This window comes from Sitophilus oryzae, unplaced genomic scaffold (genome assembly GCF_002938485.1).
Source record: "Sitophilus oryzae breed Bouriz unplaced genomic scaffold, Soryzae_2.0 scaffold_1745_pilon_pilon, whole genome shotgun sequence".
Taxonomy (NCBI): domain Eukaryota; kingdom Metazoa; phylum Arthropoda; class Insecta; order Coleoptera; family Curculionidae; genus Sitophilus; species Sitophilus oryzae.
The window spans coordinates 2,107,928-2,134,170 of NW_022146441.1; the positions used below are offsets into that span (position 1 = coordinate 2,107,928).

Sequence of the window (26,243 nt, forward strand, 5' to 3'; positions counted from 1 at the left end):
TTCGATGGGAAACTATAGAATTGACATCTGATTCCAAAATCAAAAGGGGAGTCCTTCCTGACGATTGTATAGAGGTGGGAACAACTTGTACAGCGACAATGTTAGTAAAACTTTGTGCAAAATTATATTATTGTTCTCATGAAATAAAGCAAATTGTTTATAATTGTTGTTTTTATTCACCCTTTCAACGATTTTTTCAAAATGACCGTATATAAAAATATCATATAAATTTTATATAGCATATATAATTTATAGATGATCATATAGATTTTTTATATTATCATATATAATTGACAAATAATCATATATAATTTAGATCATATATAATTTAAATATGATCATATATTTTATAGACAATCATACATAATTTATCGACAATCATATGTAATTTATCGGCGATCATATATAATTCATTAATGATCATATATAATTTATCGTCGATCATATATAATTTATCGACGATCATATATAATTTATATGTGATCATATATAAATTATATATGCTCGTCTATAAATTATATATGATCATTTATAAATTATATATGATCGACGATAAATTATATATGATGTCCGATAAATTATATATGATCGACGATAAATTATATATGATCATATTTAAATTATATATGATCATCGATAAATTATATATGATAATATAATTTATATATGATCCTTAATAAAGTATATATGATCGTGTATATTTTATATATAACCGTACATAATTTATATATGATATTTTCATGATTATATATAATTGTAATATAATTTATATATGATCAGAATATAAAATATATATAGAACATGGGATATAAACATATCTTATATTTAAAAAACATAAATTATATATGATCGCCGTACATAAATTATATGACATCATATATAACATATATGATACATGATCATCCTACTATACCTTCAAAAACAAAAGAAAATTTTTCATTGAAAATCATTTATTTACTTGTACAATTCACGTAATCAGTACGAAATATAAATAACTGTAATTATAACGAGTTTATGCTACTAGTATAAATTCCCTAACTTATAGTATTAGTTCGAAATGGGTACGTTCCCATCACGTTTCTTTTTATTTGAGATTGCTATATTTTTGGTAAATTCAATTTGACTATTCGACCCCGTGTCGAGGTCTATTTTGGTACATTTTTCGAAGTTAATTTAATTTATAATTAGGTAAAGTCAGAAGGCGATTTGATTTTGAAATCCATATCGGGTTCCAACTCGTTTTCTGACAGTGACAGCGAACCTCCTGCCCTGCGCATGCCCTTATGGTTCGTTTCCTAAAAGAAAAAGATGTTTTAAAGTGTTTTTTTAAGATATGGGTTAAGAACAATCAACGGCAGGTGACAGAAAGCACAAACAGCGATTGAATGATTCTGAATTATAATGATGGGTGTTACAATTGCTGTCCTCCATTCGTGAACTTCGAGTTACGGGCTTTACGCCCTGGGGCTACTCGAGAACAGTTCTGAAAGGAGCGGTGCGCGATAGCCTGGTGCCTCCAGATGGCGCGGAACAGTTCTGGAACTTTATGACTCAATTGAATGGAGTGAGAGTATCGCGTTCTTGACCAGTTCAGAGCTGCTCAACTGCGTGAAAGGAGGACAGCAAATGACATGTAAATCCGACACACTAGATAAACCAAAACCCCTAAGCCAAAATATATACAACTAAATAGTTACCAACTAAAATCTACTAATATATATATTAGTCCCTATCACCCGAAAAATCGTCTATTGTGGATCCGTGCCAACTGAGCTGACGTAGGTTACGCTGTGGTTAAGGGAGTGTAAAATCAGTTTTAAGCGAAAAAAGGTGTTTTTTAGAGTAAAATTATTTATACTAAAAGCGTTCACTTACGTTTGAAAAACCTCCTGTAGGTTCGGACGCGTAACCTCCCCGACCTTCATCCTCGTCGTCTGATTCAGACGAACTACTCGACGCAGTCTCTTCTTCGTAAGGCCTAAAAATGTACGATAATTGAAGCAAATAATAAAAATTGTATAAAAAAATTGTAATAGCATACAAAAAACGATGTATCCGAAATTTAGTTAGGCCAAAAACAATGCTTGTCGAAAGACGGTATTCTTTCATATTATTTCTCTCTCTTACCTGCTAACTTTACAAACCATCTGAGCCAAATCAGTGAAGGTGTACTGAGACGACTGATTGTCCTCGCCCATCTGCGACTTGTGCATTTCCGAATTATTGAATCTCGGCAAGTTGCCGGCTCGACTCTGGCCCTCGAAGTAAGCTTTTCCGTGAAGGTAACCCACTTCTCTGATCTCGTCGAAACTGCCAAATTGAAGAGTTTTGTATTTGTCGATCGGGGGACGGATATATTCGCAATAATCACTATTCTTCACTTCCTAGAACGCAGTTATAAAGTAAAATCGTTAAAAGTTAAACAATATTAACAATACTATCATGCGATCGAAAAAAAACGACATCAAAGATGGCTGGGGAACGACAATCTATGGTAATTTTGGCGAGGTCAAGCCGTAGACGTCATTTACTTGGCTCCTACTCTTCTTTATTTTTTAATGGCGCTTACTGCCAGTTAAATTGTATTGTAAAACAGAATTATTATATAGCGCCCCACGTTGGGCGCCAACGTTGGGCGCCAATTTGTGACGGGATTCATAAACTTTGTGATAAAACTAGAAGAATTTTAACAACACTTTTATTAACAAATTTTACGTGACAATCATATATTTCTTTTCTACCTACTGTCCCTCGCTCTCTGGATAATGGACTCGTTAGAGAGGCGCTATATAATAATTCTGTGTTACAGTGTATATATAATTAACTTAAACTTCTAGTGGAAAATATCGCCAAAATTGTCGTCAATAATTGTCATTTCGTAGCAGTCAACGCCGTTTTTTATTCGATCATATGGTATATCGGGTTAGACCGTTATTACCTCTAATTGTCTGACGCAACTGACGTAGGCTAGTCTAGTCTGTATGTCCGGCAAGTTAGGCACTTTAATAGGTGAGGAGAAAGGGTTGAACCGTTTCCAAAGCAACCACCAGCCGGAGAGGTCATCTCCGTAATTGGTGAGGTCTTGATCGTCTACCGATCCCACATCGATGGCGAGGATATGGTCGGCTCCCATGCTCCTCATTACATCGGCTAAAACGCAGGTTTTGATTCAACTTAAACATGCGAGTCTCGGGTAAGTATATTAGTAAAAGAAAACATAAAGTTGCCATTTTTATATTCATAATTTTATATTGGTAAACAATTTTCAAAATTCTGATTGAGAATATACAAACAAATATCAAAGAAAAGTGCTTATAACAAGAAGGAAAAATACTCCGTGAATAAGTTTGCTAAAAAGTTAGATGAAATAAAAATTATTTCCCTAAAGTGATGGTGTTTCTAACATAATTTCTCTAATGAAAATGGTGAGGATTAAAGTTTGTCTAATTTATTGTACCAAATAACAGAGGTGGGATTCTGCAAGCTCGTAATATGAAATTTCTTGCTAGTGACTTAATATTCTTATGACATTTTTCGGATGTATAAATTGGCCGACTGATATTTTCATCTCAATCAATCAAAAAATTTCTCGAAATTTATTGATTGGTTATTCGTAAACTATCATGACCCGAACGCGGTGTTCGGCTAGACTCGGTAAGACAGATGTTCAAAGGTCTTGCTATAGTGATGGTAAAATTTAAAAATATATCGATACATTTACATATTATTTTTGAAGAGTGATCCATATATCGTCAAATTCTTTCATAGATTCATTGGCATTCCTTGAATCTGCCAATCGAAATAAAGAGAGCGCAAATTACTTTGGGAATGGTTCGATAACATTCGCAATATAATTTTACCTATAAAATATCATTCATCATTAATTTTAAAGTAACTTGACACTGTCTTTTCCCGATATTTATTTACCAAAAAGCATATTATACAATATGACCGAAAAAAACGGCGGCAGCGATAGCTTTGAAATGCAGATCGCTGTCATTTTATATGTAAAATTATATAAGAAATGTCATAAGACTTCGATTGAAATCTGATTTGATTGTGAAAATTACGCAGTTCTCTTAAATTTATTGCATTTTCTTGGCTGCGTTCATCGGATATACGATTTGCTTGTGATTGGTGTCATTTCATATTTTCATTTCCTTAACGACTTCGCTGTTTTACTTATAGTCTAAGAGCTAGCAACGTTTTCGAGAGAGAATCTTAAGAAAGCTGTTTTTTTAATATATCTTTTGCCATGCTCTCCTGAACAGAGTACGGACCGTTTGGCTGCCGGTAGACGTTGCGTTCACTACTGCGCATTCAACATCTGTGCATCACATATTCGCCTTGAATACAAGGCGAATTTGTAATGGTCTTTTGTGATGCGTGCTCTTGAAATATCAACAACTAAGGACGCTGGGTCAAACCTATGTGTAGCATATTAAGTTTCATAAAAAAGTAGCAAAGTAATGTGAAAATCGCATCATTGTATCTCTACTCATAAAGGAGAAATCCCATAAAACACAAGAAAACGGGATACCCTGTACAAATGTGATACGCAGTAGTTTACCAGCGGCCAGACGGCCCGCACATTCATGAGATCACAGGAGAGCAGAGGAAAAGATATATTAAAGAACCAGCTTTCTAAAAATTCTCGTTTTCCTAACATTCGCTCTTGTACTATTATATTTTTATTAAGGTTAGATTAAACTTGTCAAAAAAGTGTCAAAACGTCCGTTATCGTACGATCTTTCTCCGTTAACTGGCTGGAGTAAAAAAATTTCGGATGAAAAGTGGCGCGAAAACGCTATGACCAATCAGAGCGCCGCACGGTGGAAAGACCCAATATAAAATGCTGGACATTGACTTAAAAATAAAATTTTAAATTAAATAATTTTGGTAGAAGATTTGAATTACTTAAAGTCCAGACCGTTATATTTTATCCAACTCAAAAAAATATTTTTAATTATATGTCTGTTTGAAAAGTTTAAAATGAAGATATTACACTGACTTAATTATGGTATTCATTTCTTGTGAAACAACCTAGTTTTATAAAAACTGGCAAAGACATTAATAATTTTTTTTAACCATACATATTAGTGCAAACGATTGTTTTCACTTTAAAATAAAAGATATATATATAGTCACAAAAGTTTGGGAGAACAATTGTATATAAGAGACACATAAACATTTTTTGCTGCCAAATACTATATTTAGTAGCAAAAAAATGTGTATGTAGAAAAATAAAAAAATGGCCAAAGTTGGCCAAGACTTTATATATATCACAAGGTAGATTAAGCCTTTCTAATAACGAAACTAATTTAACATCTTGCCCCAGCTTGCCCCCCTCTAAAAATTTCCATTTAATATATTACTAATACATGCTATACTAAAATCAAAAACCTTTTCAATTCCAATAAATTAATTTAACATTTTTAGAGTCAAATTATCTTTATTTTTTATAAATTTATTAATATTTAATTATTAATTGAATAAATACAAAATGACGCTAAAATCAAAAACAGATACAGGGTGCTACAAATATATGGAAAACTTATAAACTATTGGAAAAAGAAAGAGGGTTAAGGTGCAGTGTTGAGGTTTTTTGTTTGTAATAAAAATATTCTAGTGCGTTGATTTACTGTTATATTCTTTGCTTATAATAAAGTTATTGTACAGGGTGTCCCACTAAGAATAGCTCTCGGCTATATCTCGGAAAGTATTAGCCGTGAGGCTTGCGGAAAAAATATTCATAACTAAAGAGACCATGAGAAAATGCTGGAAATTATTTTCAAATTTGTAGAATGGCCGCTAGAGGGCGCAACTGCTATAAAAATAAGAAAATGGAGTTTTACACAACTTTGCCTAGAGAAGGGGTACTATAAATAATAGCTTCATAATCTTCAGTAAATTCTGAATATTTTTGTTAGAACCATTTTCCCCTATCTGCCAAAATAAAGTGGTGGGGAAGGTTAGATTTGTTTTATTTAAGTATTAATAATTCCGGACTGGATGGACGGAATCCAACTAATGGGGGCTCGTTTAAAAGACCGTTTCTTACTCTATATTATACCATATAAACAATAATAGTAAGCTTTTGAACGTAGATGCTAGGGGGCGCTGTCTTACAAATTAACAAACATTGCGCGTTTTTTCAAAAAAAAAATAAATGCGATGGTATAAATATGCCATTTTAGCTGATAGTAAAGAGTAATGAAAGCTTAAAAAGTCAGTGAAAACCGCATCTTGATATCTTCTTTCAAATCGAAGATATTAGCAAAGTTATATTAAATAGGAAAATATATGTAAGCCCTTAATTACCATATTTTTATAACACGGTATCAGTAGTCTTAGATTTCAGTGGTAAAATCTAAAGCTATTTCTTTTTAAAAGGATCAAAACTAAAACATTCCACGACAGTTTGGCAAAGTTTATAAGCATTTAAAACATGTAAGATTTTTCCAAAACATACTATATTTTTAGGTCACCCTGTAGATGGTTTGTAACGAGCCAACCACTTTCTTTCATTAAAGTTTAAAATTGTTCTGTTTATACATTATTACGGTATATAAAAATCATTTTTTCGTCTTTTGGATTAAAAGTGTTGAGAAGAAAACCTCATGTCCAACAGCTCCCATAAGCTCGTTCCACTGTGCGCCGTCGGACCATCGTATCAACGGATAACGGACACATGAAAATTATGCTTTAGCAACAAAAAAGACACTTTAAAGACCACTTTGAATTTTGATTCTTTTTAATACGCTAATGGCAACTTTATATTTTAAACGTTTTCAGAGACTAAAAACACTAGCGTTCGACAGTGATTTGTTCGTTAGCTATATAGGGATACCAATAAGGGAGATTGTCTCATGCCTGAGGCTATTTACCTGGAACGTTGTTAATGTAACACCCGTCGACTAGCATGTGACCGTCCGATGGGTCACAAAGCGGCGGGAAAATCCCCACAACTGACATGGAAGCCCGTACGTATCGCCATAGCGAACCTGTCAACTTAATCATTTAGTACAAAATCACTTTAAATTTCGATTTTAAATAATTTTGACCGCGGTATTCTCTTCTTTTATTCTTTCCTTGTGATTGGTTCACCTTAAATTATAAACTCGTTCGTTTCCCGGAAAACAGAAGAAGCTCTCTACCATAAAGTTATTCTAAGCAATTCACAAGCTTTTGTTATGACCAGAGATGGGGTTAAACAGAAAAAATTATTTCACAAACATTGTGCCTTTTTACACAATCGCTGGCGGTATATTCTCTATACAGGGTGGTCCGAACTGTATTCCGGAAACTTCGGCAGCATATTCTGCACATTAAAATAAGCAAAAAAGTTCGTATAAATGAATGTTCCAAAATGCTTAGTTTCGGAGATACAGGGTGTAGAAGTTTAATTTTTATTTTGATTTTTTCCGAATAATTTCTGAAGGAACGTCAATATTTCGATGAAAATTGGTGTCTTGAGTTTTTTGACATGAGAAATTTGATTTTGGTATCAATATAGCTCCTACTTGTAGAGGACGCCACCTACATATTTTTTAACTGGTTTAAAGAGTAAAAACTTTTCGTCCGTACCTTTATAAAACTCCTAAAATATACATTTACGGCGTTTTTTACATAAAAAAGGTATCTTGGTAAAAATCTTTACTATTAGTAATGGTTCTCGAGATATTTGGAATCGAAATTATCAATACCTGTCATCATTAATATAAATTAAACATGTTGATTAAATAGTTATTAGACCGAAATCATAAATTTGAAATGTTATGTGTCAAAAGTTCAACAGAAACTGTTTTTTCATTATTTTTTCTCAGAAAAATTTATGATTAATTTAAAAAAATTAAAATTTCTCAAATTTATTTTTTCAGTCAAATAACTATCTACTGAGCGTGTTTATTTTTTGTCAATAATGACATGTATTGACTATTTCCATTCTAAATATCTTGAGAACGGTTGCTCGTAGCGATGTTTACCAAAAGACATTTTTTACGTAAAAATTCACGGAGATGTATATTTCTTCACTTACTAGTTTTATACAGGTACGGACGAAAAGTTATTTCCCTTCAAAATGTAATGTAATGTCAGTTTATTAGAACATCTACGGTTTAAATAGACATGGCTGCTAAAAACTGAAGTATTTTCATAGTAGTTACATTTAACTGTTGAAATTCAAAAAAAATGTATGGTTAAGTCCCTCCATCTCTGATCACAGCTTACCTGGTATCTGGTGAAGTTCTTGATCCCCTTTACCCCTCACAGTTAATACAACAGTGTAAGGACTAAATGAAACTGTATTAAAACCAACACCTCCCTTCAAGTGTGTTAGAAACAAATCTCTGTCAAACGCCAATAGATAATAGAGCCTCGGAATTGAAAGATCTGAAGTAACAATATTTTTCTACAACATACCACAACTGAACAGTGTATTGGAATATCATCAGCAAATTACAAAACAGTTTCAACTGATAACATGCTGATGATATGTCTAACAATATGAACGTTCAGAACGAGAAAGTTTCTTTGGATATTGCGAAAAATATTACGAATAGATAAGCAGAATAAAATTATATAGTACATAGCCAGCATGGAAACTAGCATATAACATACAAATGTGATGTTTTAGTACATAAATCACATGAGTATGCTTTTGCACTTTCCAGTAAGTAAAATGCTTTGAATAAGAAGACTAAGGAAGGAGCATAATGCTATCCATGTATTCATGCATGGTGGGCGGAAAAGCCACCATAAAAGCTCTCTAGGGTGGGGATCCTTGACAGTTCTGTTTGACGATTCATTTGACACATTTGAATTTGATTTGAAATTTTGTGGATTTGTCAGTCTTTACGGAGCTTATTTTATGTTATTTATTATTTATTCTACTACTGATAGTTGTATAAAGGTAGTAAATCTAGATGGAAATTGTGGCAGAACTTAAATTAACAGTGACACTATCGCGATTTATCGAAAAAGACTCTAAAATAGTTGGTTGTGTAGCGTGCGGTAGATCTCGGCAAAAATTGAGTGAAATAATGGAACAACTTTTCACTAGTAAGTGACTATATAATATACATACGTGTAGTAAACCGATCATTTATGAAATTCACTTAAATTAACTAAATTATATATTTTTCTTGCATTTTAGCTTTTATTTATTACTTGTCAAAGATTAGATGTCAAAGAATTTAGATACGTTAATTTGACTTACCTGCTTCAGTAGCGTATCGGATGTTTGTGGTAATAAATACTTATTATAACTTATCTATTTTTATTAGAATTATATATTTTTTATAACAATATTAATAACTACCAAGATTTATTCACAACGTAAAATAAAACAACAAATTATTGAGTCTACCCCACGTCTACCCTACATCATAGTTTTACATTTTTTAAATAAAATTAGAACGACACTGATAAACCGGAATTTAAGTCGGCCATATTTGAGGCCCATCGCGGTGTACCTAAGATTTTTGATATGCTCCTTCCTTAGTCTTCTTATTCAAAGGTAAAATGAATACATTATTTTCTCACAACCCAGAACATTGAAAATTTTGTTTGGAATTTTTATATTTATATTTTTTATATGTTTTTCTTCAACACGTTTACATTTTTTCTTGTAAAGAAAAATGTTGAATATGGATAACACTGTAGTTGCTTTGTCATAAAATACAAATTTTAAATTATTGTAAAAATCTGATCAAGTGCGTATTTTTAGCCTAGATCATATATACTTCCGTGGATAAATCAACGTCATAAGTTTAGCATTAAAAAATATGACTCCAACATCACGACATGCAATTTTCAAACTATCTTTATTGCACTTATGAAACGTTCAATACATTTGTCTTTTCCGAGGACCTTGCTTTGCGCATGCGCATTAAAAGTTGATAGGTCCTCGACAAGGATATATAATAGAGTAGAAGCACCGCGTGTGCAACAAAAAAAGAAAATAAATGGAAGTCGTTGATATGTTTGCGACAGTTTCCAGTGATTTAATTATCCATGTAAGTATATAATATGATCTAGGATTTTAGAGGGTTGTGGAAAAGTATATTCACATTTTTTAAACTATCAACAAGTTAACAACTATAAGTCTGTGGTCACATGGAAGCACATTCAGAACTTTTGAATTTGAATTAGTTCAATACAACTTAACTTTTTGAAACCTGATTCAATTTTTTGACTTGTTCTGCACTCATTCCTTGTGATTACAAAAACATATAGGAAAACTAATAAAAGTTGGCCTCCACGTCATCAATAGTTTCGACGTCTTTGATGACGTACATGCCAACTTGTATTAACTTCTCTATCAACAATATTTACAATATTGACATTCAACTGTCGACAGTTGAAAAAACCTAACAAAGTATGACATAACGTGACAGTTACCTGGCAGATTATTGATGTAGCCTCCGTCCAGTAGCAAGTGGCCATCGTGAGGATCGCACAGCGGCGGCATATAGCCGGACAACGACATGGAGGCCCGAACATAGCGCCACAGCGATCCTACGGCAAGTTGGCTTACTACTCACTAGCTCTGACGCACAATGTGTATGTATTCGACTTTTTTTTGCGTCTATTAAATGTTAGTAGAGTCCAAGAAACAATGCAGAAATTTATTCGACGTATTATTAATATAAAATCAAAAAGAAACATTTATTTAAAATAATGTCTACCGGGTGTTTTTAAACTTGGCTCAAATGTCATTTGTTATTTTTTCTATCAAATAAAATAAAAAATAGTCAGGGTACCATTTAAAAATATGTGGTAGTCATTTCCGGTGAAACAAATTTGTTATACCGGGTGCGTCTTAAAAGTGGCTCACCCCTATAAATTTTTTATTTATTCGGTTAAAAAATCAGATTTTGTATGTTAGTATATGACATAAATCAGGATTGATTGAAGTATTCAATTGTTTTCGGTCACTGATAAACACAAGTAAATCCGTAACTAATATTAATAATTTAATAAAATAATAACTTTTTTAAAAATTATTTTCCACAACATTTAGAAAACATTGTTGCAAAATCTACCATGACGCCTTTTCTTTTTGATTTTATAACTGAAAAGTCATTAAGGTTCTCTGTTTGAAGTAAGATCAGGGTGGCCCATTTTAAACAAAATTGATTTTAAAGGAAAAAAAATAAAAAAATTGGAATTCTCAATGTAAAATTTTACAATTCTATATGTTTTTTTATTTGTTTAATTATAATTACAGCCCTCAGTTTTAACTGAGAGACAAAAAAGAAGGTAAAACTTTACGTTTTTGCCTTCTTACTTTAATTTTCACAAATAAACAACTCAAAAGTAAACAACTTTTTTAACCCAGTATTACAGAAAGATGTATAACTTTTTTTTTCAAGTGTTCGATGCAATAATCTAAGAATAAAATATTTCGAGTTCCTTTTTATTGAAACGCTAATTTGGGACACCCTGTTTAAAAGTTAGTAATAATGAAAGTAAACGTTCGTAAAATTCTATACAAATGCAATGCAGGTTAAAACACAAGTACAGAAAATTAACATAACACATAGATACAGATATTGAGTTAAAAAAATGTCAGTCCATGCAAACACACAGTGTTACTAAAATCTTGTGCAACTAGGTACAGGGATATACAGGAACATGTTAAAGAAAAAAGGGATTATAAACGTGCTACTAACTATACCCACTGATTAAAAAATATTAAACACAAAAATTATGTACAATTTACAAAAAAAAACTAACCCCACAAAATGCAAATATCTATGCATCATTCCGTTAAAATGCTGAAATCAAAAAAAAAAATACTGGCAAACCAATCACATCGGGATATGTCACGTGACAAAAAGGGTCCTAAATATGGACAACTTTGTATTGTTATACTCCATAAAAAAACAGTGTATAATATATATTTAAATTAAACAAAAAACAACCATACCTAGTGACACAAAAGTAACAGTATTATTATAACTTTAGATTATATAAATACAGTTTTTTATATACACAAATAGTTAACTTACCGTGAGTATGGATTCTCATACAGGAGGCTGTTATGTCTGTGGTGATCGTGAAAAACGGAATCCACAGGTCTTCGATGTATGTCTCGCCTAATGTGCCTCTTATCGTCTTGTTGAAATCTTTACCGCTAAACATTGAGGTTACAGGGTAAGTCAGATCTAGGATTTGTCTCCACCATTGTGTCATTTTCTAAAAAGACACGTAAAAAATCAACAATGAAAACTTTGTAACGATTTTAACGAGGGGCAAACCGCTTCCAAAAATGGTGTACAGGGTGGTCGAAATTGGTCTGTTTTAACAAAGAATACCTATATCCTGACTAGATAGAGCAACACCGACATAGATGTCATGGGCTCGATTTCTGAGACACGTTCAATGGCGTAAACCGCCTGTTGATATTTTCACTGCCAACTGAGATACAAGATATTTTTAAATTTTTTACCACTTTGAAAATTGCGGAATAAAAAAATTCTGTAAAAACGTTCTTAAGGCACTTTTTTAAGCACAATCGAGTGGCGTAGTCATTTTTTTTCTATTCTTGCTCTTTTTGTCACAAATAATGAAAAACATATTATGTTTCCATGATGCGAGTTCTTTAATTTCTTGACATTTTTTCGTATGACGCTATGTACCGTTTTTGCGTAAAAACCATTTTTATGCATTGAAAAATTGCAAGCTTGGCAATTAATATCGGGTAAAAATAACCTACTTTTCAAATAGGCCAGCAACCTAACCTCGAAACACAAGTAATTATTCTTAAGTATGTATATTACGAGGTATATTTTATTGTTAAGTAGGTTTTATTGTTACCTTGGACACTAAATATAAAAACTTTAAAATACTTCATATAAAAGAGGTCAACACCAGAGATATAGAGATGTCTATATCTCTGTATCTATATGTCTATATCTCTGGTCAAACCAAAAATTTTTGATCGTGTAAAAAGCGCGAAGGCGGCTCATTTTCAATGCAAATGGGCTAGAAATGATGCAATCAGCTTCCCAGCCGTCGCCGCGTGCGTCTAATCCACATCCACCGTTGCCAGATGTCCAACAAAATACCTGTTTAATACCAGTTTAATACGAAATAATACCAAAAATACCAAATTAGTATCATAAGTACCAAAAGAATACCAGTATTACCAAGTGCTTGTACAATAAATACCACCAGCGGTTTGCCTCTCGGATTTTAAGTACCATACGATCGAAAATGAAAACGGCGTCAAACACGGCCCGGGAATGACAATCGATGATAATTTTAGCGAGGTCAAGCCCTAGAGGTCATTTACTTCGCCCGTAGTCTCATTTATTTTTGAAGTGAAATTTTTTTACGCGGGATAAGAGTAAAAATTCAAAGCCGCGAAACGACACGGTCTTGACGCACGAGCTAGCAGGAAAAAAATTGGTAAGGATAGCGCAAACACCAAAAATCATTTGATTTAAAGCTAAGAAAAGCATTATAATAAAGTTTATATTGTACCTGGGTACCAATATCCTCTGGTTATGTGCTAGGGAGTAAAGTTCCATGCATATTTTCATCGATAGGTTTGTAGCTTCTGAATAACGGTCTAGGTAAAGCATTTAGCTTATTTGCTAGCTCAGAAATAGAATTATTAGAGTTAAGCAACTCGGATTTTCATTGGAGGACATTGCCATATTTATTTCAAACCGATAATCAATGAGAATATTCGTATAATTTAACACAATCACTGTAAACCACTATAAATACGAATTGTTGGTTAGGTTCAATTTTTTTTCTCTTCTTAAATAAATGTAAGCGTTAACATGATTAGACATTTGCATAAAAGTGTGTGTTTTGGGTGGTATTCTGAAAAATTTGCAGGCTATTGAGGAAACAGAAAATGTACAGATTACAGAAATAAATTCAAAATTTATGTTGGTAGTAGCTTAGTGGGAAGTTTTACTTCAAATATTCGCACACAGTGCACACACAATTTTTTTAATGGATCTTACTGCCAGCTGACCTAAAAAAGATTGTAATTTATTTTTATATTGAGTAAACATAATTTTTAAATGATTGTAGTTTAAAATTCAAAATAGATTTGTGTCTCTGGAAACGTTCTATCCTTTTTTAATCTTCCTATAATCATCGATTGTCATTCTCCAGTCGTCTTTGACGCCGTTTTTTTTTCGGTCATGCGGTATTTTCGACTTTTATTGATTTCTCTATACTAAAACAACTAGTAAAAAATCTTAGATACGTACCTTGGACCATTCTCTGGCTTTCTGTATGACTATGGTTATGTTTCTTTCTTGACACCACAAAGATCCCATCAGAGCACCGATCGAAACGCCCCCTATCATATCTATGGGTATACCAGCCTCCTAAAATGATTCCGTACGATATAATTTATCCACTGAATAGAAAAAATAAGGAAGAAGCCGAATGCTATTGCTCTATTTTCTTGTCTGTTTTATAATTATTGGTTTTATGTAAAGTGCAAAAATATGGAAAGAAATTTTGTAAAAAAAGATAGAAAGAAAGCTTAGAAATTACTTAGCATACATACGTTTTTGTTTCGTCTACACACAGTGTTTTACTTGATACGTTTTGCCTGACAGGTAAAACATTATGTATAGACGGAGCTTTACCTATATAAAACTTTACCTATATAAAAAATATTGAATCAAGCTTTTAATTCAATATTTTTTATATAAAATCAAGTGACATTAAACAAGAAAAATTGACAAATGTGTTTCTTCTATGTATTTAAGTGTTTATTTGTCTGTTACCAACTAAGGCTGTATTCCGTTGCAAAACCAGGCGAACCAGACCGGTAAACTACAGTAACGGTTTGGTAAAATATTGGAAACGTCAAATGTTGACGTCTAAATTTCAATACCTCTATTATAAAATTTATCTTTTATTCATTTTTAATGTACCTATTCTCTGCTTTTACGTTTGCTTCTTCATTTCAATGGAGTTTAATATTGAAAAGTACTTTATTATAATAAACTGTTAAACTCGTTAGACAGCTCAAGTGAAGATTTGCAGGTCCAATATTAAAACAGATCAATAATAAATAAAAAAATCTAATCAATATTTATATTTTTATAGCTGACAAAACATTCACTTGTCTTGTTTTTCATGTTTTCTTTAAATGTTCCTGACTTGAAAGAAACAATGGCTGCACGATAAGAAGTTTAAATGGTCCTAAAAAGTCATTCTATTTAGTTAATGAAATTTATTTACCTTTACTGCCTACCTCCATTGCTTTTGGATGTAAATACAAAATATTATTACAAATTTTAAAAATTAAATGAGAATTTCACTTGAACTTCTAATATTTCCTTGATTTCTGTCACATAAATGACATTGATTGACAAACAAAACCATAAAAACCAGCCTTATTCTCGCGTTGGTTAGTTTGGTGACAGTTATAACCGAATTTTTCAGGAACCGTGTTCCGTAATAAGAAAACTTTCAGGAAACCGTTAGAAACGGAACATAAAACCATAACCAAGGTAAGCAACGGAATACACCCTAAGTAATAGTTAATAGACAACCTGTCTGTTTTGATGACACTTGATTAAAAATTAGTATGTAGTACCTGTATGGCTTTAATCATGCCTATGTGGGAGGATCCTCTAGCTCCGCCTCCTCCTAGGACCAAACCCACTGACTTACCAGTAAGCCATCTAGCCAGTCTTGAAAAATCTGAATGCACATTAGGATCCGTAGCGCATACTTTTGAATATAATTCATTCTATTAATAAAAAAAATTGCATTAAAAACATAATTTTTATAGTATTAAACAAACTTACAATTCTGTATTGGCTTTTTCGGGCGAACACCCTGTTGGGACATAAAATATGGTGATGAGATGAAACCCACGACCTTATGTTGAGCCAACCGATGGTATTCTGTGGCTTACCGCCTTCTTTGTGAAGTAATACCAGTTCTTTTTGTGTCCGTATAGCTAGTCTCTCCAATTCTTTTTCAACTTTACCTAAATGATATAATAAAAAAATAATAAAATGTAATTTCTACTTTACTATTAGGTAACTACATTATTTTACTCTCCAAAAAAAATCCTTTATGGGTATTTCGCCACTAATATTAGATGATATAATGTCATTTTAACAGAAGGTCAACGGTTTCTTGTAGACGTATCTGTTTTAAAAAAGTAAAGTGTTCTCGAATAGTTGAATTTAAATATTTTAAATAGTTTTTTTTCTTGTATTCTTCGTGTATTTCTTTGCTTCCAACGACGACGGAAAGAGATAAACCTTCCGAAACGTTAAGCATTTTTTCTTTGTTAAGCAAATTTGTATAACTGTAAACATAACTTCTGACAAGCAGTGTCCGTTTAGGTTTAACGCAGAAGTGTTTACAAAAAATAACTATTTTATTTTGTAGATTTTCTTGCAGTGCAGTGGCGAAATACCCATAAAGAATTTTTTTGGAAAGATGAATCCGCCACATAGATATGTACTCTGTTTTTTTTTTAAGGTAAGATTTCGACAGACGATGACAGAAGAAAAGCAGATGACGTCCCATACCAATCTATTTATTTTACTAAAAAAAGTTTCTAACAATTTTTAAGTTAACTATGGATGGGTTTAAATATAAATTCGTCATGCGTCGTCACTTGTTGTTTTTAACCAGTTTTATTGGTTTATTTCAAAAATGACAGATCGTATTTCAATTTTATTGGTTTGAAGGAACGATGAACGACAAACGGACGCCGATGCGTATGAACTCGCCATTAGATTTTCGACGTTTGTCAAAGTCTTGCCAAATTAGAGGTTATAATTTTGTGACAACTTTTGTCAAATACCCTGCGTTTTGGAAGATGATGCATTTTGATTCGTGTTATTACGTGTGTTTTGTGTCTTTTGAAGTCAAGTAGAGGAAAAATCGAGTGAAAGTAACTGTAGAACCCAGAGCACAGTTTATGGTTCATACCCGCTGCCCAGGCAGAAAGTCTTATACAGATACACCAATAAAGTTACTATCAATAAAGTTCGTATACCATCTCGTCGTAGATAAGTGTATCTCGAATATGGTAGAAGGACCATACTAAACCCATACTAAAAACTGGAGTAGCTGTAAAATATGGACATCACACGATAGGTAAATAATGGATTTTAGTAATGCAGAAAAATAATGTCAAAAGGTACTGGTTTAAAAAAAATAAGATTAAAGTTAATTAATCAACCTGTGAGGTATAAAATTTGGTAAGTGTTATTATTAATAAAATAGTTTGTTTTATTTATTCCTGCGGAATATAAATTTGTATGTGTACATAAGTTATATTGATAAATATAATCATAAATGCGGGTAGTTTCATAAAGCTTGAAAGTAAAAAATAGTTCTTTTTTATATTTTTTTGGTATGTAGTGTCTTGTTTTTGTTTGTTTTGTATTAACACATACCGTTTTTTATTAAATAAAATAACTCGATTACATTTTTTCAGTTTTATGCAGTTTTATTCACAATATTTTGAAGTTACTTGTCAGTCAAATTTTAAATACATATATTAATTTCCTGCTATGCGTTCCAGTTGTACCAACTTATTTCTTTGTAAAATAAAATAAACAACTTTGAAATTAAAATGACAGACACATCTATCACTGTCGAGGATCTTCTCGTTGAACAGACTATAGACATTTTTTACATTATTTTATTTAAAATAAACGTCGTTTTTTTAAAAATATCTTACCTAAAGATGGTGGATTATCGCCTAGTCCAACAATGAGGATACAATCGGCTTGTCTGATACATCGTTTAGTCCAGGCTGACACTGTCAAATCGCACTGGTACAACGATATTTTGTGCTGGTCTTCTTGCTGGGCCAGCCACGAAGACAGCCTGTACTCGTTATTGGGGTCCATGATGGTACCGCCAAGAGTCTTCTTTATTACATCCGAAGTCAGTCTTGTAGTCGAACCTAATGTGATTTAAGCGTTAAATCGCACCATTCATTCGTACTCAAAAAAAATTAATAACAATAATAACATATTTCGTTTTCAAACACAAGCCGAAGATCTAACGCAATCCGCAGAAATTTGTCATCATCGCTTCGTGTTGAAAACGATGTTTGATCGCGATAAAATGTAAATATACGGCAATCGCAAAACAATTTCCGATGCACGTGATCAACTTTGAATGACACGCGATGGCGACACCGCTGCCAGATTGTGATGGATTTATGAGATGAATTTGAATTTAAAATTGACAAACAATATATTTATTATATTAGTTTTTAAAGATTTTTACGTTTTATTTTTAATTTAATAACTAACATTTTAGTAATTAAATGATTTATTTGTTTTATAGCTTATTTTACTTATTACATATTGGCAAAAACTAGTCCATTATGTAGATTATTCTAAGCGTTATTATGGGTCATTTATTTATTTATTGACGTACATCTTACAACGCCATAAGTGGTTATAACAAGTAAGAGGGTGCTATTAATGCACAAACTAATAATCACAGAATTTAATTAGTTTTTGTTAAATTCAACAACGTAGAAACAACTTTTATTGTCACGTTCTCGTTCAAAATAGTTTATCAGGAAAGCTGCAAGATCTTTGCTTCGACTGTTTAAATCCTTCGCCATATTTTCAACACATAGTTTCAAGAAATGCAATACAAAAAATGTAAAATTTAGTTCTTGAAAGAACTGCCTGTGCTTAAAAGTACAATTTTTAAAAAAAGACTATGAAAATCGGCAAAAAAACGAGAATTACTCCCAAAGATTCAACAACAACACGATATTATACAAAGTACTGACTGACATTATGCTTTAATATAAATAAAATAACTGTTACAACCATTTGCTCTATAAAGTAAAATAAAGAGCTGCTGGGTATCTTAAATTATACAACAAATTTCATTTTGTCAGGTTTATAGGCTTTAGTGTGAATTTTTTCGATACGATTGATGACGTGCAACAGAAAATGTTTTGTGATCACCGTATGTCCATAGGTGGCAACAATGAATTTAATAATCGCGTCCGCGATGACGTAACTAAAAGTTTATTTGGCATCGATTATAGATTGTCTCCCTTTATTTAGATGTCTTTGGTTTAGACCTTTGAATAAGAAGACTAAGGAAGAAGCATAATGGTATCCATGTATTCATGCATGGTGGGCGGAAAAAGGACTCTAGGGTGGGGATCCTTGACAGTTCTGTTTGACGATTCATTTGACACATTTGAATTTGATTTAAAATTTTGTGGATTTGTCAGTCTTTACGGAGCTTATTATGTTATTTATTATTTATTCTACTACTGATAGTTGTATAAAGGTAGTAAATCTAGATGGAAATTGTGGCAGAACTTAAATTAACAGTGACACTATCGCGATTTATCGAAAAAGACTCTAAAATAGTTGGTTGTGTAGCGTGCGGTAGATCTTGGGAAAAATCGAGTGAAATAATGGAACAACTTTTCGCTAGTAAGGGACTATATAATATATAGTACATACGTGTTCTAAACCGATCATTTATGAAATTCACTTAAATTAACTAATTATATATTTTTTCTTGCATTTTTGCTGTTATTTACTACTTGTCAAAGAATTTAGATACGTCAATTTGACTTACCTGCTTCAGTAGCGTATCGGATGTTTATGATTATAAATAATTATTATAACTTATCTATTTTTATTAGAATTTTATATTTTTATAACAATTTTAATAACTACCAACATTTATTCACAACGTAAAATAAAAAAAAATTATTGAGTCTACCCCACGTCTACCCTACATCATAGTTTTACATTTTTTAAACAAAATTAGAACGGCACTGATAAACTGGAATTTAAGTAGGCCATATTTGAGGCCCATCGCGGTGGACCTAAGATTTTTCATATGCTCCTTCCTTAGTCTTCTTATTCAAAGGTTTAGACTTACCTATTGCCGTGAGACAGTGGTACAGCTCGTACGTGAACCCAGTCAAAGGCACATCATCCGAAACAGCAATTATGGCCACCGTAGAGAAATTTATCTGCGACGGCCTACTGTCCACGGCCGAACCTCTACTCCTACCCGTCGATTTCTGCCACGAACCCAGGATCCGGTGACCCAGTAAATTGATCAGTCTCGTTACCACGATGGGGAACTTCAATTTGATGACGTTGAAGAGGCCTTCGGGAAGTTTGGCCAGCTCGGAGTCGCGCACAGCGATCACGGTGGTGCTGCGTTTGGTTTGGGTGACCATCTCGACCACGCCTACAAGATCGCCCTTGCCGTACTCGCCAACGAGTTCTTTTTTGCCGTCCTTGTAGTTGATTACCGATCGCAGACGGCCGGATAGGACTATGTAGGTGCATTCGCTCTCGTCATCTTGTCTGTATACTGCTCGACCTAAATTTTGAAAAATCGTATCATACAGGGTGATTTTTAACCTATACGCATAAACTTGGGAAATTATTGCGGATGACAAATAATGAAAAAAAAAATGTTAGTAAAGTATTTTTAGATTCTGAAATAATTTGAGTTTTTTTTCACAAAAATTTATCAACTTTATCAGTAAATGCACATTCAATTTAATGGAATTTACGTTTTTTGTTTACTTGATCCGAATAGGTTAAAAATCACCCTGTATAAAAGAAGACAGCGGAACATGACTACAAAAATAGGCTATTTCTTGAAATGTACCATATAAGAAGGAAAAAACAACTTGCTATTAATTACAAAACAGATACTATAGTCTGTCCAACGAGAAGATCCTTGACAGTGATAGATGTGTCTGTCATTTTAATTTCAAAGTAGTTTATTTTATTTTTCAAAGAAATAAGTTGGTACAAGTGGAACGCATAGCAGGAAATTAATATATGTATTTAAAATTTGACTGACAAGTAACTTCAAAATATTGTGAAAAAAACTGTATAAAACTGAAAAAACGTAATCGAGTTATTTTATTTAATAAAAAACGGTATGTGTTAATACAAAACAAACAAAAACAAGACACCACATACCAAAACATATAAAAAAGAACTATTTCTTACTTTCAGGCTTTATGAAACTTCCCACATTTATGATTATATTTATCAATAATATAACTTATGTACAAATACAAATTTGTAATATTCCGCAGGAATAAATAAAACAACACAAATAAAACAAACTATTTTATTAATAATAACACTTACCAAATTTTATACCTCACAGGTTGATTAATTAACTTTAATCTTAATTTTTTTTTAAACCAGTACCTTTTGACATTATTTTTCTGCAGTACTCAAATCCATTATTTACCTATCGTGTGATGTCGATATTTTACAGCTACTCAGTTTTTAGTATGTGTTTAGTATGGTCCTTCTACCATATTCGAGATGCACTTATCTGCGACGAGATGGTATACGAACTTTATTGATAGTAACTTTATTGGTGTATATGTATAAGACTTTCTGCCTGGGCAGCGAGTATTAACCATAAACTGTGCTCTGGGTTCTACAGTTAATTTTCACTCAATTTTTCCTCCACTTGACTTCAAAAGACACAAAACACACGTAATAACACGAATCAAAATGCATCATTCCAAAACGCAGGGTATTTGACAAAAGTTGTCACAAAATTATAACCTATAATTTGGCAAGACTTTGACAAACGTCAAAAATCTAAAGGCGGGTTCATACGCATCGGCGTCCGTTTGTCGTTCATCGTTCCGTCAAACCAATAAAATTGAAATACGATCTGTCTTTTTTGAAATAAACCAATAAAACTGGTTAAAAACAACAAGTGACGACGCATGACTAATTTATATTTAAACTCATCCATAGTTAACTTAAAAATTATTAGAAACTTTTTTTAGTAAAATAAATAGATTGGTATGGGAGGTCATCTGCTTTTCTTCTGACATCGTCTGTCGAAATCTTACCTGAGAAAAAAAACAGAGTATAATCAACTCAGTAATATACAGGGTGGTCCGAACTGTATTCCGGAAACTTAAGTCAAAAACTTAAGTAAAAATAAAAATAAGTAAAAAAGTTCGTATGTCCTAAAATGCTGTTTCGGAGATACAGGGTGTAGAAGTTTCATTTTTATTTCGATTTTTTCCAAATAATTTATGAAGTAACGCCAATATTTGGATGAAAATTGGTGTCTGGGAGTTTTTTGACATGAGAAATCTGATTTTGATGTCCATATGACTCCTACTTGTAGAGAGCGCCAACTACATATTTTTTAACTGACTAATTTATTTAATAATTTTTTCTTTAATTTCCTGCTGTGCGTTCCAATTGTACCAACTTATTTCCTTATAGAATAAAATAAACTACTTTGAAATTAAATTGACAGATGCATCTATCACTGTCAAGGATTTAGTCGTTCGATAGACTAATATATGTTCAAATATCTCTTATACTAACCTGACTCTATAAAAAGCCAATCCAAAGCGAAATCAACCTGTCTGACAAAAGGAGACAGCCTTCTAACTACCATGTTGGCTACATAGAGCACAACTTTCGGATTTTCCTTAATAATACTGAAATAAAAGATTACAAATTAACTGTAACAAAAAAGTATGAAATAGTTACCTGTAAAAGATCGTTTTAGAGAGCAAGGCTATTCTAGTTAGATGTTTGGCCCTTATGGTGAAAAAACTCGGTTCCCCAGTCAACATGGCCAGTCCACCAACAATTTCGCCAGGGTAAGAGGTAAACATGTATACTTCGGATTCAGTTTCGGCTAATTTCTGAGTGACCGTCAAAGCACCGGAGATTATATAGACTAAGGCAACATCCTGTATAGAGAAATCATATACAGTGTCCGAAAAATCGCCATAAAAGTTTTTTTTTAAAAATAAATAATCTCAATAATCATTTCGACGCATGTATAAACGCTCAATTTGTCGATAAAGTAATCGCAAAACAATTTCCGATACACGTGATCAATTTTGAGTGAGCAGCGATGGCGGCAGCGCTGCCAGATTGTGATAAATTTATGAGATGAATCTTAATGTAAAATTGGGCAATAATATATTTATTATATGATTTTTTAAAGATTTTAGTAATTAATTTATTTATCAACATTAGTCACTAACAGTCACAGTAGCAATATTTAAATTTAAGGCGGTAGCTACTGGCTACAAATCGAAATAAGTAGAAATAACTTTGAAAGTGGTATAATATGCTTACCAATCAAACTTATTTCTCTGACAACAGTCAAGAGTATAAAGGACCTTTATTGTTCCGTTCAAAATAGTTTATCAGGAAAGATACAAGCTCTTTGTTTCGACTGTTTATATGCTTCGGCATATTTTCGACACACGATTTCAGAAATGCAGTAGAAAAAATCGAAAATTTAGTTCTTAAAAGAACTGTTTGTGCTTAAAAGTACAATTTTTGAAAAAAGACCATGAAAATCGGCAAAAAACGAGAATTACTCCCAAAGATTCAACAACAATACGATATTATATACAATAGGTTTGTTCCACAACCCCTCTGAGAACCATTCAGGAACGATTCCGTTCATGCGCATAGGGCTAAAAGCGTTCCAACCTTGATGGGGATAGTTCTCGAACGATTCTCTTTGCGTTCCAACCAATTTTCTGATCGTTATTAGAACGGTTTTGGAACCGTGATTTCGATACTTGCCAGTGAGTGCGAACTGTTTTTACTGACATGCGCAGTTAGTAAATTTTATTACCTGATTGACATTTGGGCCAGGGCGTTTGCTTGTTTTGTTTTGTGAATTTGTTTGGAGTTCAATGGGTTTTAGTGTTTAGAATTCTTTCTATACTTAGAAATTGTCTATTTAATTTAGCTAGGGTTTAACATTTTACAGTTCACACTTTTCAACAAAAAAGAACGAATAGTAAACCAAGTGAAACTTACCAAAATTATGGTTTGTGTTCATTATTTATTAATGTAGGTAGTAATTTACCACTTTTTACAGTTTCCACTGTTCTATACAATTAATAAGAATATCTGTGAAGAATATTATTAAGGTTTGTTTTGTTTACATCTTACATCAAACAAAAAGTGAGGTTATTTTAACCGGTGTTTTGACAAGACAGATTAAAAACGGTTCCGAAACTATTCCAACCGATTGTAAATCTAGAATCGTTCAAAAACAGTGCCAAGTTAACGCATGCGGATAAGACTATGGTAAAACTAATGATTTCAGAACGGTTCCAGAACCGTTCTGAAATTTTTGCAGCTTTAATCTAAATAAAATATCTGTTGCAATCATTTGCTCTATGAAATGAAAGGAAGGATTGCTCGGTATCTTAAATTATACAACAAATTTAAACACTTTTGGCAAAATTTCATTTAGCCAAGTTTGTAGGCTTTAGTGTCAATTTTGATATGATTGATGACGTGCATCGGAAAATATTTTGCGATTACCATAGTAAATATTATTTTAGATGTAATCTTCAGTGTTTAAAGGTAAATTGTTTTGGTGTATTGTGGTGGATTAGTGTTTTATTTTGCCACTGACCAAACATAAGTAAAAATTGATCAAGTGCGAGTCGGACTCGCGCACGAAGGGTTCCGTACCATTCATTATCTATACAACATTAGACACTATATTATTATAAACTATTTTTTCCGATTCAGCTGAAATTTTGAATGCGCGTATAAGTAATTTAAAAAAATGATGAAACACATTACTAAAAATTGTATTAATCAATAACAAATATGTAAAAAGTAAAAATAAATATGTAAAAATTTAAAAAAAAGCGATTAAAAAAAAGTCGCCTTGACTAGGATTCGAACCTGCCTTACTACGGCTCCAACGTCATAGCAGCGTAAAGTCCTAACGTTTTAACCACGCGGCCACCGAGGACTTGAAAGATTCTATGTAAAATTCTTACTTAAAAGATAATGTTTAGTAAAAGAACTTTTTTATTTATAAACATTTATTTAATTCTGTTTTTAGTATTTGTTTCTTATAGCGGCAACATAGATACATTATCTGTAAAAATTTCAACTGTCTAGCTATAACGGTTCATAAGATAGACCTTTGTGACAGACGGACAGCGAAGTCTTAGTAATAGGGTTCCCGTTTTTACCCTTTGGGTACGGAACCCTAAAAATTACCTTATTAGAGTCTTCTTTCATCAAGTAGGTACCTGCAGAAACCTCTCTTATTTCGACCTGAATGTCCACGTGGTCGTTCTGACTTAGACCCAGTTCAATTATAAAAGCCTCCTCAGCAATCTTCTTTAACTCTTCTTCAGACGCATCGTCCGGTACCGAATGCCTTTTCTTCGTTGTATCAATTACCTGCAACATAGACAGATATTTTGACAAACTCTCTATTACTGAAAGAAAAGTACTACTGACATTTGCCATAGGTCCATCTAGGTCAGCCAGCATATCCGGAGCATTTGTGTTAGTATACGAAACAGGCGAAATGGTTTTTGAATCTTGACTAGACTTTGATCTCCTGTGGCCTTGGCTTTGAGCAATGGTTGCGGTCTGAGTAGTGCTTGAATCTTCAAAAATATTCAACGTAAGACTAGGTAACTATAAGCGATACCAAATAAACGTTTAGCTACGTCATCGAGGGTGCGATTAATAAATTCATTGTTGCCAACCACGAGTATATTCGGCGCCGGGCTGACTAACTAGAATTTAAATTTCCCGCTGGCGATTCATAATTCGATGAATAAATTCATTTTTGTTTCCTAAAATATTTTGATTAAAAGAAAATAGGTAAAAGTCGGCAACGCTGTGCCGGTTAAGCTTAATCACGTGACTAAAAGTTTATTTGGTATACTCTATAAATATATTAAGTATTATCCTTGTTTATATATTCTTAAAGTTGTTCAACCGACTAGACAAAATGTGCTGCCAACTGGAGGACAAATCGTGAACCTTTCGGGGCGGAGTCAAAAATATCGATTATTTTCGTTATTTTCATCAGAGTAAGGTAATAATATAGCCCCGGGTTTCTGCGAACTTTAATAATGATCAGCTGATTAAGAAATTTAAACGAAACTTTTATTTTATTGTAAATTGTGGATTATTTTTGCCTGTTATTTTAAGAATTCTAAACCGTATTAACAAAGAAATTATTATTTCGATATGTTGGTACATTATTTATAATTTATGATAATGCTAATTGCTGTTAATTAATATTTAAAAAAAAAGTTACATACCTATTTTAATTTGATTTAATGCAGGTTTATAAAAGAATCATTTCATTCTTGGATTATTTTATTCTAAATTGAGTGCTTTACGAATTTTACGATATTTTTTTTTGAAAACATAAAACTTTTTACATTTTTGATGCCAACTAATTGGCAT

General features: G+C 32.4%; 1 protein-coding gene across 10 annotated transcripts in view; it reads right to left on the bottom strand.

Moving 5' to 3' along the window:
• Positions 1-932: 932 nt before the first annotated feature.
• LOC115881942 (neuropathy target esterase sws) overlaps positions 933-26,243 on the bottom strand; it is a 37,105-nt gene continuing 11,794 nt past the window's right edge. For 6 of the 10 annotated variants that reach the window (XM_030899673.1, XM_030899672.1, XM_030899677.1 and 3 more), the window contains 17 exons: positions 25,278-25,429; positions 25,032-25,217; positions 22,524-22,729; positions 22,356-22,471; positions 19,897-20,349; positions 17,699-17,926; positions 15,798-15,982; positions 15,584-15,739; positions 14,238-14,357; positions 12,015-12,201; positions 10,402-10,518; positions 8,230-8,391; positions 6,888-7,004; positions 2,939-3,150; positions 2,128-2,384; positions 1,876-1,978; positions 948-1,295 (listed from right to left, as the gene is read on the bottom strand). In XM_030899673.1, the coding sequence (XP_030755533.1) occupies positions 1,185-1,295; positions 1,876-1,978; positions 2,128-2,384; positions 2,939-3,150; positions 6,888-7,004; positions 8,230-8,391; positions 10,402-10,518; positions 12,015-12,201; positions 14,238-14,357; positions 15,584-15,739; positions 15,798-15,982; positions 17,699-17,926; positions 19,897-20,349; positions 22,356-22,471; positions 22,524-22,729; positions 25,032-25,217; positions 25,278-25,429 (3,068 nt within the window). In that variant the 3' untranslated portion in view covers positions 948-1,184. Of the gene's footprint in view, positions 1,296-1,697; positions 1,789-1,875; positions 1,979-2,127; positions 2,385-2,938; positions 3,151-6,887; positions 7,005-8,229; positions 8,392-10,401; positions 10,519-12,014; positions 12,202-14,237; positions 14,358-15,583; positions 15,740-15,797; positions 15,983-17,698; positions 17,927-19,896; positions 20,350-22,355; positions 22,472-22,523; positions 22,730-25,031; positions 25,218-25,277; positions 25,430-26,243 lie in introns of all 10 variants that reach the window. The other 4 variants (XM_030899674.1, XM_030899678.1, XM_030899680.1 and 1 more) reach the window with 4 other exon arrangements.